The sequence below is a fragment of the Anabrus simplex genome, chromosome 1, assembly GCF_040414725.1.
Source record: "Anabrus simplex isolate iqAnaSimp1 chromosome 1, ASM4041472v1, whole genome shotgun sequence".
Classification (NCBI taxonomy): domain Eukaryota; kingdom Metazoa; phylum Arthropoda; class Insecta; order Orthoptera; family Tettigoniidae; genus Anabrus; species Anabrus simplex.
This window is the reverse complement of record NC_090265.1, coordinates 795,107,581-795,125,537: the sequence shown is the minus strand read 5'-3', so window position 1 is coordinate 795,125,537 and position 17,957 is coordinate 795,107,581. Positions and strand designations below refer to the sequence as shown.

Below are 17,957 nucleotides of genomic sequence, written 5' to 3'. Positions count from 1 at the left end.
TACCGCGAACTCGACCATTATTTCTATTTCCTGAAGGGGGTATTTAGATTTGTAGTAAGGGATAGTGGATTTGTATTTGTTAATCTTTTCAAGATTAACTTCCTCTGGCTGACAGCTATGGTGCTCGAATCTGACAGTTGGATCTAATATGAATCCTTGAGAGCTGCTGTCTTTAAAGGCTATGATGTCAATTCTCTGCAAACTACTGTTTATGGCCAGTCCGTGTATCTCTTCATGTACATTGAATCCCTTCTTTCTTAGTTCTTCGGCAATGAGAGATCTGATCTGGTGGTGCCGCGTGTTTCTTAGGAGCTCCCCGCGTGTGCAGAATCCCAGGACATAACCAAGAGTTTCTTTCTCTCCGTGGCAATGCCGACAGAGGTTGTTGTCCAGGGATCTGCCTGGCACCGAGCGCACCGCAGAAACATTAGCAGTCATCTTTATAGCCTCTCTCCACTCGTTACAAGACAGTCCGGTATGATCTCGCACCCAAGAGTTTGCTGGTGTACTCTTTGTACAGTTGTAATCAGAGTCCTTTTTGCGGCAGTGAACACCAGGAGGTGAATTCATGTTCTCGTAGCTCTTGCCGGATCTTCTTAGTATCGTACAAGCCGTTCTTGGTGCTTATTTTCTGGATATCAGCGTTTGTTAGTTTTAGGCGTTCTACGCATTCCCGACTCTCCGCATGAGAATCCCTTGAAGTGACGCTGAGTGGGTGTTTAGTCTTAAGCAAGATGTTACAGGCGTTAATACATTGAAGGTAAACTTCCCACGAGGTTTTAAAAAGAGCGAGTCCTTTGTATTTCTTTTCGGTATACAGTATGCCATCTGGAGTATCCGTCGGTAACTGCAATATCTCCTTTGTTGCACTTTTAATCATTTTATCGCTATCGGATAAGAATTTCTGTGCAATTTTCTTGAAACTGCATGTAAGGAAAGGGTACACCAGGGTGGGACAGATTGAGGAATTCAGTACTATGAGTTTTTGGTCTTCCTTAAGCAGTGGCGACGATGTTAGAAGTTGGAGCTTATTGTGAAGGTTTTTCATTACAGCAGTCTCGTCGAGCACTAGAGTATCCCTGAAGGTAGTTCCAAGATAACGAATTTGTTCGCCGTCTCCAATTAAGTCAATCCTACAGTCTTCCTCCATGGATAGTATTATCCTTCAAGATGAATGGAAGATATTTAAGTTTGAGAAAGTTAAGGCAAATTAAAAATCTGTAAGTTAAAAGAACCAGAAACCTCATATCAATCTACAACTTCCATGTGGGAAAAGGAAATATCCTGAAGTAGCAGATACAATTAAGATATGTTTCACTCTATCCTGTAGGAGTGCAGATGTAGAGAGCTTTCTCTCAGATGAGCCAAGATTTGACCAATGACAAAGCATCGCCCATGTCACCAGGAATATTAAATACAAGAATAAATATTCAGGATGCTTTTAAAAATTACTGCAGTAAAACAAACCACAACTGATCTGGTCACAACGAAGCAACTGACAATGACAAGATCTGCTCACTCTTGCTACACTGCTCATCCAGAAAGGAAAGAATGAGCACCAAATGAACTTTATGGAGAGGAAGAAAAGTACATCAAAATTGGAGAAGTAAATAAGAAATGCAACTTAAATACTGAAGAATTTGAAGATTTCAAGAAACTTAAGGAATAAAAGTGAAGAAATGGCAACTAGTAACAAGCTTTTTGAACAAGTAAAATTGAAGTTAAAGAAAGCTGTGTAATAAATGGTCTTGGCAATATAAAGGTTACTCAGGGAATGAATTTCATGGAATGATAACTTTAAAACAAGAGAAAGCTTGTATATAAAGAAGTAGAATGCATGCAGAAGAACTTAGATGGATGTCTTATCTTATAACAAACATTTTCCAGAAAAAATAGTAATTTAATGGTTCATAGCAAACCTTTTTAGTTATTGATCTAATATTCATATTATAGCACTTCTTTTTTTATTGTATTATGGTAGTATTCTGATAAAAATTAGAAATTAAGGGCAAATGACAGATTGCTGTAAGAGGTGATGTAAAGATTGTTTTGTGAAGAAGATATGCAATGTGTTTCTTTTTGTTTTATTTTAGAAAAAAATTAGTATATCGATACTGAGTGGCAGCCTTGAGTTTTGTACACATTATTCACCCACTTCCAGACACAGGTCCGACAGTGAGCTGCTGATAAGTTTTTCCTTCCTCTGCCAAGTATGACTGCTGTTGTTTATTAAGTGGCTTAAAGTGTTCTGTCTCCTGAATTTCCTCCATCATGACTTTGATACTGTTCCTTGTATGATTCTTTCAACAAATGTAAACATCACTTATATTTTTCTTAACTAGCATACCTATTCTAAATTACTTATGTATTCATAATAGGATATATTGCAGTTGATTTCGATGAGAAAGACTTTGGTAGAGGAAGGTGGTACAGTACTGTACTACAGCACCCTGAAGATAATCTCTTGCTCTAAACAGTGATACAGCCCACAAGTCTATTGTAAAAGGTCCAATCACATTAAATTTTCAAATGTAATATCTTATGTAGATCTCACAAAAAAGCTTTACCTCTTTTTCAACTCACAACCTTCTGCCCTATGAAAGGTCAACTATAAAGCAAGTAAGTTAAAAATAATTATACCCACCAAGTTATGCACAACCTCCATCATAATGTCTAGTGATCCTTCAGAACAGTACTTCTGAGGATTTGAATTCAGGAAGAAATAAATAGTAGTTTGTATATGCCTAAATGTGTTTATTCATGATTAAATAAAGGACCTCAAATCTGTATCACATGTTCCTTTTTTTCTTTCTTTTCTTTTTGTGTGTGTGTAGTCTATATAGGGTTAATTATCAATGTTGCAAACAAGAGTTTTACAGTGATGCTCATAACTTGGTACTTTTTGCATTAAAATCCTGAAAACAGTGATCAATTAATTCTGTGTATTATTTACCTACATACTGACTATATATTTCAAAACATTCTAAACCCTTTTCTTTACAACAGGCCACAAACACATATCTCATCTAACACTGATATCACAACATTTTGGGCTGATGACCTAGATGTTAGGGCCCTTTAAACAAGCATCATCATCATATCACAACATTGCAAATTACTCATTACTAACTGAAATAACAACTGCTTTTGATCTGAAACACTCAAAGCACAATGTTCATAGTCACTTTAAATCAAATGTTGCATGATACTATACACTCTGACATAGCTACTAGGTGTGCAAGACCACCCCTATTTAATTCACAAAAATCTAAATATTGTTGCATTATTGTTCTCAGAATTTTATAAACATTTCCTTGTTTTTCCTTCCCATTTACTTTGGTCTGAATATTCTTCCTCCATGCTCTGTCAACATGCCATGAGCAAAATATCTCATGGTTGCAGGTCCCATGACTGCATTCCAAGCATTGTAGAAGGCTTCTGCCAAATTGGACATGAAGACCTTTGGGGATACACAACCAACCTCAATGTTAATGTAGGTGAAAAATAGAGACAATATTTCCTGGTCACTTCTATTGGAAATCAGAAATGCACAAGGAAAGCCCTGTCTTAAGTCATCCAGAACTAAAAGCGTTATTAACTCAAACCCATAGCTATTAAGCCCATGCGTTCCATCAGTGCATATACAGTCACTACCATATTTCTTTAATATTTCACTTTGAGCACTGTTCATAATAATTAAAATAAAGTCATCACTAATGAGGTTTGTATGCTTTTCACTGGTGGTCCCCTGAGGTTTATAGAATAATACACAGGGACTGTCACCTGAATTAACTTCACTGACCCAGGCCTCAACACTTGTACCATCCTCCTGATGTCTGACAGATTTAGAGCTCAAGTTAAAACTACGCTCAATATTATACAAATCCTGTTTTGTGATTAAATGAATTCTTTCAAGCTTTGAGTCTGTCACAGATTCGCAAATTTTGTCCAGAATAGCTTGAAAGGGAATCTGGTTGGCAATATCTGTTGCTAATGTTTTCCTGTTTGGCTAATGTTTACTTCACACATTCCATTTTCATGTTCAATTAGTCAAATACTTGCTGGACAGATCTCATCAACTTTGTTGCTTCCCTGAAGCTTCAAGTGCCTGATGCCTTTACTTTCAGATACAAAAAAAGCCTGATCGATGACACACACAGTAATGTTTCTTCATGTTAACTGCTGCAGTGTAAGAACCCCTTTTCTTTACATACTGTGAATATGTTTCGCTTTCAATGTGCTGTTTCCACTCTAGGAAGCTTGAGAAAGAAGGAAATTTTTTATCCTCTGTCTCAGGTCCTCCAATTAAGTTTGTGTGGCACTGAACTGACGCTCGTGCCGTTTTTAAATTATAACTGTGCGTGAACTGTTTATCACAAAATTTACAGTGGTGCGGAAGAGATGTCCGCCCTTTAAACAATGCGCAATTTAATCTAGTTTCTCTGGATGGGTCTTAGAAACATGTTTCCTAAGGTTTTTATTATACTCATAACTTTTACCACATTCAGAACACGAGTATTGCTCAACGTTGCTCATTATAACGCTATGTAAGTAGGCCTACCTAAACTGAAGAAAAACTAAATAAACACGCGGCACGTAACTAAATACACACTATAGCTGGGCACACCAAACGAAATACACTAATCCCACAGGTACAGTAACGAACACTATGCACAAGTAGATATTCGAAAATATACACACGTAATTTTATTCTCAAACCACTCGTACAATAAATACACTTTCCTGCTGTCAACACGAAATCGTCACTGCCCGGTTCTCTTCGTATCTATTCGTAGTGTAGCCTACCTTATAAACACTACTATAGTTAGTTCGTTCGTTCGTTCGTTCGTTCAGCAGATCTCCTACAGTTCGTTCTTTTGCACTGTCAACTCAAAGCCTGTGCGCCGTTCGGAAATCTTCGGCGTGTTCCGTAAGGGTTCGGCCGTGGTATCCAGGTGGAGCCCGAGTACGTCCCGTCAGGGGCTAACGTCGAGTCTTCCTTCCCTCTACCTTGTCTATCCCTTCCAATATTCTCACCCCCCCCCCCCGCCCAAAGGCTCCTGTAAAGCATAGCAGGTGTATCACCAGTTGTATCCCCCTTGACCTGAAGTCTCACGCTTCAGGACATTGCCCTTGAGGCGGTAGGAGGTGAGATACCTCGCTGAGTCCGAAGGAAAAACCAACCCTGGAGGGTAAACGGATTACGAAAGAAAGAATTTGTCATAATGGTTTTTATGAGATACAATGTATCTTAATAACAAAGGAAGGACTTGATTTTCGAGGAGATCAATTTCAAAGATTTCCTGAAATCATTCATTTTAATTTTGTTATTGTTGACTTTCCTATCCTTCTGCCTAATCGTACAGAAAAAATAAAGCGAAGGATTATGAAAATGGGAAAATGTATGGCCACATACTATTGTTTATTCTGGTCACATAAACCAAGCAACAGGGTGAAGGAGGAGTCACGCTGATTACTTGGCACTCCAATATATCCAGGCCATTTGGCTGAGCAGCAGACTCCTTGGCAAGCCAAGGTCCGAAAAGTCGGGATATAAAAGTCGTATGATACATGATGTATGTGTGTGTCTTGAATCGAATTTATATTTCTGGAATTTATGACATCTCAAAGCTTAAGCCATATCCCCAGTTATTAAATGTATCCTATAAACTCTCCTCAGCAATTACACTTACACGACTTCATTATTTACTGTAGAGAGAGACACACAAACTGTTCAACAGGGTATCTCCTTCTATCGCAGCTGCTGTCCATCTACTAGTTAGTAGTGTGAGGTCAGTAAAATGGAGAAAATCAAACTCGTTGGAATTTGCGTGACAGAGTGAAAATTGACGAAAGCGACACCATTGTGCAACTGTCATCGTATTAGGCATTGCACTGAAGTTCCAAGGACGTACATCTTTGGCCAATCACCCCAGAGTCTGTGTTGGCATCCCTTAAGGAGGTTGAGAAAAATGTGAGCGAACTTGAGCACAAAGAATGAAGCAGATGATGATAGGTGTCTTCAAACCAATACAAGGTAATGAAAATGCAATACCCGACTACCGTGTATTAATTGTACCTATCGAGAAGCTATCTGACGGTGAGATGGCGGCCCCAGTTTAGAAAGCCAAGAATAACTGCCAGGAGAATTCGTCGACCACACGACACCTCGTAATCTGCAGCCCTTCGGACTGAGCAGCGGTCGCTTGGTAGGCTATGGCACTCCGGGGTTGTTGCACCATGGTGTTTGGTTTGGTTTGGTTTGATTTATTTGTACCTATTACCATCAGCAGCTTCTTAATTGCCTTGTCATATCCTTTTTTATTTTTAACATGGCTATGTTTTTGGGCGGAGGGTCTATTTGAAACTAGCGTGATCAGGTTTGCGTGGACAAACTGTAACTAGGCAACCAGTGTGCATCAAATGGATGGAACAATGACGCCATTTTTGGTGGACGGAAAGGCATGTTTTTGGTAGATGATGTTGATGCTGGACGTATTAGACCTGTAAGGAGAGGCTGTAAACAAAGCAGTGGCGAATTACTTTTTGACGCGCATACTCAACAGAGACACGTTGGAGATGAAGGAAAATACAGATGCTCACATGGCTTTCCGGGGATTTCACAGAGAAAGAAATACAAGATACCATTACATAGATGGAAAATCGAAAGGCAGCTGGTGCAAATGGTATATTCAATGAGCACATAAAACTGTCTATGGAAGCATTCGTAGACATATGGGTAAAATTATTTAACCCCTTTATGGAGAAAGGAAACATTCCTCACGAATGGAGAGAATCCAACTAAAAATGCTCTACAAAGGAAAAGGAGACACAGGCTATCCGGATTCGGAGAAACGAGAGAATAGCTTGCTGAAAGTATTCACCAGATTATTAACGACGGAGGAAATTAGTGACAAGATTCTACACCAACAATTTGGCTTCTGGAAAGGAGGATCGACGCTACACGCCGTAGGAAATCTGCTGGAGAACATAGACGAGACACTGCGACGCCCGAAACAAAAATTGTATGTGGTTTTTGTTGACTACACCAAAGCTTTTGACTTCGTGAACAGACAAATTCTAATTCGCAAATTGGAACAGATGATAGGAGAAAAGAACAAATTAGTGACTATAGTGAACAATATTCCAGTTTCAAACAGAATTGTGATAGACTATGATACATCTAAATCGGATGGAATTATACAGATGAATGGTATCTTACAACGGGATCCACTAAGCCCATTGTTATTTAATGTAGTCACCTCCGTTATTGTCAACAAAGTAATACCTAGAAACTCTCCCGTACTACTATATATGTACGCGGATGATATGACCTTGGGTGCAAATAATAAAGAAGATCTTCAGATAGCGGCCAACAGTAATTAAAGGATTGGGATAAGGTGAACGACTTTACGATTAACAGTAGTAAAACGGTACAGATGGTTTTTAGAAATGAAATTCGGATGTCATATTATTTCGTAAAGATAAATTGGAAATTGGAAACAAACTTTAAATAGTTTGGAGTACGACTATAAACCACAAGAAAATCCTTCAGGATACACATTAAATAAAGAGCTATAACAGCTATTCGATGCTTTCGAGATATCAGGAAGCCAGAACTACAAGACATCAAAACAGCCGTTTACTTATTCCACACAAAAATACCAATCGCAACGTATGGAATAGGCTACAACATAAATGGACCCATCTCACGTCTACTGACCTCCCAGTATTGGTCCGGGTAAAAGCAAGTTTCTTGAAAAGAGTAGCCTACTTGTTCTCTCGAAATTGACTCCTGCAAGACTAGTCTGTGAACTCACAAAGGAACCCTTCTTCATAAAGGAACTGAAATTTAAAATGCACCTACCAACAAGGGTCAACCAACGCATTGGAAAAAACATCTAAATGAAAGAAGAGAGAAACGAGCAAGCATATGGGAAGATTTCTCCTATTTCACTGATGCAATGATGAACTAACTACACTCTCAGGCACACGTTCACGCGGATCGTAGTTCATGGGTTCCATCACCGAACATGCAAAACTCTTTTCACTTACCGGATAACAAGTGCATTTGTGTACTCTGTGACAATGAGTGTGGCAGATATAATCTGCTTTACTGCTTGAAAAGAACTACATCTCTCGTGAACTATAGTGAAGAAAATTAAATTGTCTCTGTGCTTTTAAACTGGCCACTGGCTGAATTAAAATTGTGAACACTGCGAAAAGAAGAGAAAATTATTTATTGGACATAAAATCATGCATCATGGACCAATAGCACGTCCTATTATATTTTCTCCTAATGACGTATTTATTTCTTTGAAGTACTACCGTGACTTCGTGATTCCGTCCACCAAATTAGCGTCGTTTTGTCATCCATTGTCTATCACCGCTAATGTTTCTCTTTTGTGCTTCGGGTTGGTGTCGCCAAGAATTTAGAAGAAAGAGATACTAAAGCGCAGTGCTAGAGCTAGGTAATGGTCTCGTAAATAATCTTTCGTATAGCCATCAATTTTCCGAAAACATGACGGTTATGTTCTACACCATCTTTGTGTAGCAGAGAAAAGATTACCCTTTTGCATCCATCCACAATAAATGAAAGTAACTAACAGATTTGCCATACTACATATTCATCCAAATACAGGACGTAGGCTGTCACCCTGATCCACATCTGGTGAAACAGTGTTTATAGTGCACTAATGTCTTCTGTTATGAGCTAGAACAAATTTGTTACTTTTATTGTCTTTGTTGTTGTTGTTGTTGTTGTTGTTGTTGTTGTTGTTGTTGTTGTTGTTGAGAAGAAAGCCATACTTCTCAGCGTCAACTCAATTAATTTAACTGTAAAGCTTTTGGTCTGTCGAACAATAAATATAACACTATAACCTACCTGTAAAAACATACTATTAAACAAAGAATGACACGTTTCGTTCTTGATAGAACATCATCAAATAATATCAAATCACTTTTTCATTCTCATCCTTGGCTTTGACAATAAGAAAGCGACTGAAGTACGAGTGATGCAAGTAACGTCATTCCTTTTGCAGCAAGTCCCTGTGATGGATAGTCTGAAAGTGTGCTAACATGGTCGGTTAGTGTGTACATTTCAGTAGGCATGGTAGACCGATATATAACAGATGCCCTCTGGCTCAAAGATGAAAGCAACGGCAAAAAACATCACTTCCTTTTCCCTGGTCCTCATCTTCATTTATGCTTGTCTGTGATAGCTGATGGTTAAGCTGTTAGGGATCCAATTAGCATACCTGCCAACTTTACAAAACCCAAAACCAGGTGATTCTGATATGAAAATCACGAAAAATCAGGAGATGAGATTGGTGAAAACTGCTTATTCTATATGTCTTGCGCAATACAGGAGTTGATGATGATGATGCTTGTTGTTTTAAGGGGCCTAACATCAAAGGTCATCGGCCCCTAAGAATACAGGAGTACAACGGTATATATTATGTCTCACAACCCAACTGTTGCTATACGAGGCTATAAGGCTAAAACGTTACACATCTCTATTTCCTCACAGGAAGTATGTGAGATGATAGGTCTCTGGTAAGCCTTCCGAAAATAGTATGAACTCGTGCTCTATATGTGTGAAACAGTCATGCACTTGGATGTCATTATTTAGCAAATGCATATATTGATATATTGCATCACGCGCCCGCGCGATTATGCGAAGCACAATGCTATTTTTATTAATAAATAAATTAAAATTCGCCAGAATTGTCTCCAAATCGATCCCAAAATCTCTAGAAAAGTCACTACTAGCTATCTTTTAAATTCTGTCATTAAATTACTAAAAAAAGACTCCAATTCTAGCGAGTAGTCTCTAGAATCGACTAGACTGACATAAACGAACACGAACATAGCACGCGAGAACGAGAGATTTGACAATCGATATAAGCGTCACGATATACAAGTTTTAATAAACATCGCACATTCGCACGCATTTCTCGTATTAATAAACGTTGATATTTCATCTGAAAGTGGCCAATGAGCGAAGAAATTCCGGCCACTGGCGGGCAAAGCTGAAATGGCGGGATTTGAAAACAAATGAAGTTCACCAAAATATAAGCTAAAATCGAGAGAAATAATAGAATAATCGGGAGGTGGGAAAAACTGTCGAAAATCGGGAGTCTCCCGCCTAAATCGGGAAAATTGGCAGGTATGAACTAGCCTTCAGGCTGAGGACTCATACATACATACATACATACATTGCATGTCTGCAGGCGTAAACATAGTGCGAGTGTTGCGTACATGGTTCGCAAATTATAACAAAATGTTAACTCAACTCCATAACTTGAATCTTCAATAAGTAGACTTTTTTTAACATCCCCTAACACCTCGAGATATGGAAATTCAACTATAAACGAAAGAAAGAAAGAAAGAAAGAAAGAATAATTTTAAAAAGAGATATAATAATTGTTATCAGTTGTTAAATTCGCCAATTCAAAAATCTTAGTTCTGAAAGAAGAAGAAATACTGCATGCAACTAAGTTACCGATTGGATAACGCATTGTTTCACGACATGTAGACTAATTGCGCCAACAATTTACAGCAAGGCATGAGAAAATATTATATATCATGCTGCGTAGGAGAAAAACATCAAACTACGATTACCTACTGTGCATAATTTACTGCATACATTACATGATACAAGGCCAGCAGAAAATGAAAAATTCAAACCTACGAATGCAAATACAGTACAACTGAAAACTTACCTGCCAGCCACAAATCTAGAGAAGTGGCAAAACAATAGCTATTAAAATGCCAAGCCATTAGAATATTAGGTACGCAAATTTACAGCAACTGAGAAACAAACAAACAAACAAACAAACAAACAAACAAACAAACAAACAAACAAACAAACAAACAAACAAACAAACAAACAAACGCTACGCTACGAGACAAGGCCGTGCAACACAAAACAAAACAAGACACGACACGAGACACACAGCCGTGCCTTACCTTCGCTCCGAGATCTCGACAGTTGTCGTAGTCATCGTCAGCTTGCTGCTTGAGCAAACAAAGAGAAAAGAGCGACATTATTCACACAAGCACACATTGGACAACATCGATAGCTACAAACAGCAACAGATAAACATGTCCGTAAATGCCACTCTAAATTAGCAAACAGAAATGATAAATTGCCCATTTCGTAGCCATCAGCAGCAACTACCTCCAAAAGGCCCATACATTAACATTTGACACCAATGTATGTTCATTTATGCCACCTATCATTTTTCTCAAGAATTCCGCGCATAAAATTTACGATGCATTCATACAATTCTCTCCTGTTATAAAGTAGAGGGTACATTTGAACAAACAATGCCTACAACGAGTCGAGAAAGTTTTAAGCTGGAAATACACTGACGGAAAAAAAAATATCCGAACACCATGAAATAAGGAATGTATAATACGGAAATTATGGCAATATATTTGTCGAGGTAACATATTTAATTAATTACGGTACAAGACTACAGGTTAATATCCTCGCGGGAAAAGCTATCGCAAATGTGCCATGCTGGTCCGTTAATAACCCGTGTAATCACCTGACTGTTGAATGCAGACATGCAAACGTGGATGCATTGTGTCGTACAGGTGCCGGGTGTCAGCTTGTGGAATGGAGTTCCATGCCTGTTGCACTTGGTCGGTCAATACACGGACGGTTAATGGCGGTTGGAGATGACGCTGGAATTGTCGTCCAATGATGCCCCCCATACGTGCTCGACTGGGGACAGATCGGGTAATCGAGCAGGCCAAAGCAACATGTCGACACTCTCTAGATGACGTTTGATTACAACAGCGGCATGGAGGCGTGCATTATCCTGTTGGAAAATACCCCCCAGGGAATGCTGTTCTTGAATAGCAGCACAACAGCTCGAATCACCTGACGGACGTACACATCTGCAGTCAGGGTGCGTGGGATAACCACGAGAGTGCTCCTGTTGTCATAGAAAATTGCTCCCCAGACCAGAACTCCCACTGTAGGTCCAGTGTGTCTACGCCGCAGACAGGTAGAATGCAGGCGCTCATCTGGCCTCCTCCTAATCAACACACGGCCATCACTGGCACCAAGGCAAAACCGGTTTTCATCAGAAAACACAACGGACCTACACTCCATCCTCCGATGAGCTCTCGCTTGACACCACTGAAGTCGCAGACGGCGGTGGTTTGGGGTAGGTGGAATGCACGCCGCGGGGCGTCTGGCTCGGAGCTGTCCTTCAAGTAACCTATTTCGAACAGTTCGTTGTGTCACTATGGTGCCAACTGCCGCTCGAATTGCTGCTGCAGACGCAGTCCGCTGCGCCACAGCCATACGCCTAATACGGCGGTCCTCCCTCTCGGTGGTGCCATGCGGACGTCCGGAGCACGGTCTTCTTGCGAGCGTACATTCTCGTGACCACTGCTTTCAGCACGCATGCACAGTGGAGACATTCCTGCCAAGTCGTTCTGCAATAGCGCGGAAGGAAAATCCACCTTCACATAGCCCTATTATACGGCCTCGTTCAACCGCAGTGAACTGTCGATACTGGCTTTTTCGTCGTCGTAAAGGCATTCTTGATCCACTCACAGTCACTCCGTCCAATTTCACAGGTAACTAACGCTCTCGCACAGTACAGCCCGTATTTTAAAGCAAACCTAATGTGCAACGTCATGGGGCCGCTACTAGCGCCACGCTAATGCGATTTGCGGGAAATCTGAATCACATGTATAAACACGCCTACCAAACCCTTCTTGGTGTTTGGATTTTTTTTTTTCCCGCCAGTGTATAATTATCGTTTTTGACTGTTCTCATTAGGACACAACCGGCTGATATTGATATCCGCATTGAATTTGAAATTCACACTCCAATAGGCTACTAAGAATTCATCAGAAGACTTAAACGAGCCGACAGAATTAAGGTATGTTCCACTGAGATAGGAAAAACTCATACTTTCGATCATCTATAGAAAGTTGCACAAGACTGCAATGTTTTACCCAGAAAATGCATGTATAGTATAGTTGGACCCACGAGAGATGAAGTCTGACGTTTAGCACCACCGGCGAGAAAAAGTTGACTAATGCTGCTCAAAAATGCTCTGTTGCTATGGCAAATATAACAGAGATGCCACATTTAAGGATGCTATCGCCACATGGGTTGATCACCACCACCACCACCACCACCACCACAACCACCACCATTTAGTTTTGGTCTTTATCGCAGGCTACATAAAGATCTACATTTAGCCATTGAAATTTATAAAATGTGTAGGATTAAGATAAGGGGTGTTGTTTGCAGCACTGTAATATAACGAGAGCTCCCTCTGTGGGTGGGGACGGTAATCCCCTGCCTGTCGTAAGAGGTGGCGACTAATAGGGCTCCCAGGGGCTCTGAACTTTGGAGCGTGGGTTGGTGACCATGAGCCCTTAGCTGAGTCCTGGCATTGCTTCCACTTACTTATGCTAGGCTCCTCACTTTCATCTACCCTATCCGATCTCACTTGGTCAACTCTTGTTCTTTTCCGATCCCGACTGTATTAGAGCACTCGAGGCCTAGGAAGTCTTTCATTTTCACGCCCTTCGTCGCCCTTGTCTTCCTTTCGCCGATGCCTTCATTTTTGGAAGTGTCGTAACCCTTCCATTTTCCCCCTCTGATTAGTGTTATAAGAGGGTGGTGCCCAGTTGTACTTCCCCCTAAAAGAGTAATGACCACACCACATAGACTATAACGAGAGCTACAGAACAGAAGGAATCTGGAACTCGAGTTGTATTTATTTTGACTATTTCGTGAATAACAACAAATTTAAATAAGTAATGGTAATAAAAGGACATTAATATATATAAAACAAGTACATAGGTATTCATAACCCGTACAGTTTTATTCTTGCATTTAAACACTACGGGGCTCGGTCTACAATAATGTCGGCTTCATGAGTATTAACACTTATGTCCTTATTGTGCGGTTTGTGGTCAAATGTATTACTGAAGAATTTTCAATGTGTTCTTCTGATGGATTTATATAAAAACTACCAAGATACCCGTGCTTCGCTACGGTATTATACTGAAATTTATAATTGAATGCTATATACAATCTGCCAAAATTCACGATCTGACGGCAATATTTTTTTCAACAATCGATTTCGTACTTCCCGTGCCAGCTCCAAGTATTCCGCCCGTCAGTTCGGTCCCTAAATCTTTGCCATATTTTCCTATAAGCATTTTTAGTATGGATCAAATCCTTGAGGAGATCCGGCGTGGTGTCGTCTTGGGTGCCTTGGTGGTACTAAACCCGCGCCCGGACTGCATTCGTAGTCATTACCCGGCCGGGACTCGTTTCCAGTGCGGTCCGCACATTTTGACGACGGTCCAGAACATTATTATTATTATTATTATTATTATTATTATTATTATTATTATTATTATTATTGACCCCGCAGCAACATGCAAGACCGCTACTTGGCGGTAAATTACATCTGCTCATCTGCTGCCAGATACAGATATACTTCCGTGCATTATTGACCTTATTATAGAGGTGAACAACTGCACGGTCAATACCATTCCTATCGTTTACTTCAAATGTGTTTAAATTTTTATTCATACTGTATGCCAGGAGAATCTACTGTAATCTAACTTTAAGGTCTCCAAAGGAAAAGATGGCTCTTGAAAACGAACCCAGGAAAGATTAAAAATGTTCGGTTTATGATCAGAATCAAGTACATTATGAACAATAAAATCAATTGGTCTCGACTCCTTTTTCACCCCACCGCCGTTAAGTTGATTTACCCCCCCCCCAAAGGAAGGCGTGCTTCTTTATGTTTAAAGGAGATTCCAAATACTTGGAATACCTTAAGTTTTGAGATATAAGTAACCCCATAAAAATAATTCACTTTTTTCACTTCCTTTCACCCCCCCCCCTTAAGTGAATTTTCCGGGAAAAATACATGTTTCTTTATTAGTAAAGGAGTCCGACTCGTTGTCTGAATGGTCAGCGTACTAGCCTTCGGTTCAGAGGGTCCCGGGTTCGATTCCCGGCCGGGCCGGGGATTTTAACCTTCATTGGTTAATTCAAGTGACCCGGGGCTGGGTATTTGTGCTGTCCCCAACATCTCTGCAACTCACACAGCACACATAACACTATCCTCCACCACAATAACACGCAGTTGCCTACAAATGGCAGATGCCGCCCACCCTCATCGGAGGGTCTGCCTTACAATGGCTGCACTCGGCTAGAAATAACCACACGAAATTAATTAAAATTAGTAAAGGATCTTCTAAATACCAATTATCACGACTGTAACATCTTCAGTTTCTGAGATATGTGTCCTCATAAAATTAATTCAACTCCTTTTCACCCCCACCCCCCAAGATGATTTCCCCCGAAAATGCGGTTTTCTTTGTTTTTAAAGGAGATCCAAACACCAATTTTCACGTGTGTAAAAACTTTAGTTTTTATTAGATCTAACTATCATCATACAATTAATTCAATTAAATTTTCAATTCTTTCACCCCACCCTCCTTCATTGGATTTTCCGAAATCAAAGGAATGCGTGTTTCTTTTCTTTTAAAGCAGATTCCAAATACCAATTTTCACGTCTGCAACATCTTTCGTTTTTGAGACAATAGTATCTTCATACAATAAAATCAACTAATTTTGAATTCCCGCCCCCCTTTTTCGTGAATTTTCGAAAACAAAAAGGTATGTATTTCTTTATTTTTAAAGGAGATCCCAAATACTATATTTCACGTCTGTAACATCTTCAGTTTTTGAGATATTATCCTAATAAAAATAAATCAACCCCATTTTCAGTCATTTTACCCCCACCCAAGTGGTTTTTCCTAAAGCAAAAAATACATGTTTCTTTATTTTTAATAGAGATAAAAATACCATTTTTCACTTCTGTAACATGTTAAGTTTTTGAGATATACTGTAGACATGCTTATTTTAAAATTTCACCTCCTTTTTAGTTCCCCTTAAGTGCAGTTTCCGTCCGACTCGTTGGCTGAATGGTTCAGCGTACTGGCCTCCGGTTCAGAGGGTCCCGGGTTCGATTCCCGACCGGGTCGGGGATTTTAACCTTCATTGGTTAATTCCAATGGCTCGGGGGCTGGGTATTTGTGCTGTCCCCATCATCCCTGAAACCCATACACCACACATAACACTATCCTCCACCACAATAACACGCAGTTACCTACACATGGCAGATGCTGCCCGCCCTCATCGGAGGGTCTGCCTTACAAGGGTTGCATTCGGCTAGAAATAGCCTCACGAAATTAAAAAAAGTGCAGTTTCCCAAAACAAATCACCCATGTTTCTTTACTTTTACAGGAGATTCCAAATACCAACTTTTACGTCTGTAGAATTTTACGTTTCTGAGATATAATCTTTCTAAAAATTCACCCCATTTGTCACTCGTGTTTAACCCCCATTAATTGGATTTTCCCCCCAAAAAAATGTGTTTCTTTATTTAAAAAGGAGATTCCAAACCAATTTTCTGGTCTTTAAAATCTTCAGTTTCTGAGATAAAAGTATCCTCACTAAAGGCATTCAACCCCTTTTTCACCAAGTGGGATTTTCCGAAAACAAAAAAAGTGTTTCTTTTTTTAAAAGGAGATTCTAAATACCAATTTTTACATCTGTATTTGAAGTTTTGAGATATAGGTACACTCATTTTAAAAATTAACCGCCGGGCTGAGTGGCTCAGACGGTTAAGGCGCTGGCCTTCTAACCCCAACTTGGCAGGTTCGATCCTGGCTCAGTCCGGTGGTATTTGAAGGTGCTCAAATACGACAGCCTCGTGTCGGTAGATTTACTGGCACGTAAAAGAACTCCTGCGGGACTAAATTCCGGCACCTCGGCGTCTCCGAAGACCGTAAAAGTAGTTAGTGGGACGTAAAGCAGATAACATTATTATTATTATTATTATTATTATTATTATTATTATTATTATTATTATTATTATTATTATTAAAAATTAACCCCCCTTTTCACCCACATAGCGACGGAATATCCAAAAATCCTCCCTTAGAGAGCACCTACATTGTAATATAAATGTATCCTCAAAATTCCATTTTTTATGTCCTGTAGTTTTGGCTCGGCGATGATAAATAAGTCAGTCAGTCAGTCAGTCAGTCAGTCAGTCAGTCAGTCAGTCAGTCAGTCAGTCAGTCAGGAAATGTTCTTTAATATACACGTAAGTGCTCGTGTGTGTGATGAATTGAAAGTGATAACACGAAAACGATAATATCGTGGCTATAGACAGCTGTTGACTGATGATAGCCCTGATATTTTTATATGGGACCTGAGCTCGGTTTTATGTCTCTGAGTAACTCAATTCCACTCTACTACAATAAGTTACTGCAGTGCGAAGACATAGAAAGTGCCGTAAAGAAAATAATGTTTCTACAGTTAAATTCAAGAAAAGTATTATTGAATTTCCTGCATTTAGTATTATTGCCTTAATATTTAGGTAATAAAGCTTCGTCAGCAACAACAGACAATTAATGTCACGATTGTCAAGTAAAATTCAAAATTTAAAATCAGTTTTTCGAGAGGCAAAGAGGCACTAAGTTTGGGGGATCTTATTTCGTCCCCTTAGCAGATCTGGACTTTTAGAAACTCAGGAATATTATGGACAAGGCTAGAAATTGGTATATATTTTACTGAATATATTCTCCACTTACGGACAAGTTACAATGAAACTGTTATAAGGTATTTGACAAACAAACACTACAAAAAACTAAACTACCCAAAATGTGTTCAAAATTTCGTCCTGCACCAAATTTATGAAAAGTACAATTAAGTTTAATATATTTGTCCTTTCTAACAGAACCAAACACTCCCTATAATGAATTACTTTAAGGTCATTTATGAAAAATGTTTTATTTGTGTTCTTTTTAACATAGTCTTTCAGCGTTGCTCGTCGGCTGTTAAACGCTTTATTTGCACGTTTGTAACCCATTATCTTGTCCCT

General features: G+C 39.5%; 1 protein-coding gene across 2 annotated transcripts in view; it reads right to left on the bottom strand.

Moving 5' to 3' along the window:
* LOC136857542 (NAD kinase) overlaps window positions 1–17,957 on the bottom strand; it is a 933,739-nt gene that overhangs the window by 644,067 nt on the left and 271,715 nt on the right. For both annotated transcript variants that reach the window (XM_067136273.2, XM_067136272.2), the window contains exon 3: window positions 10,972–11,016. In XM_067136273.2, coding sequence (XP_066992374.2) covers window positions 10,972–11,016 — 45 coding nt within the window. The remainder of the gene's footprint in view (window positions 1–10,971; window positions 11,017–17,957) is intronic.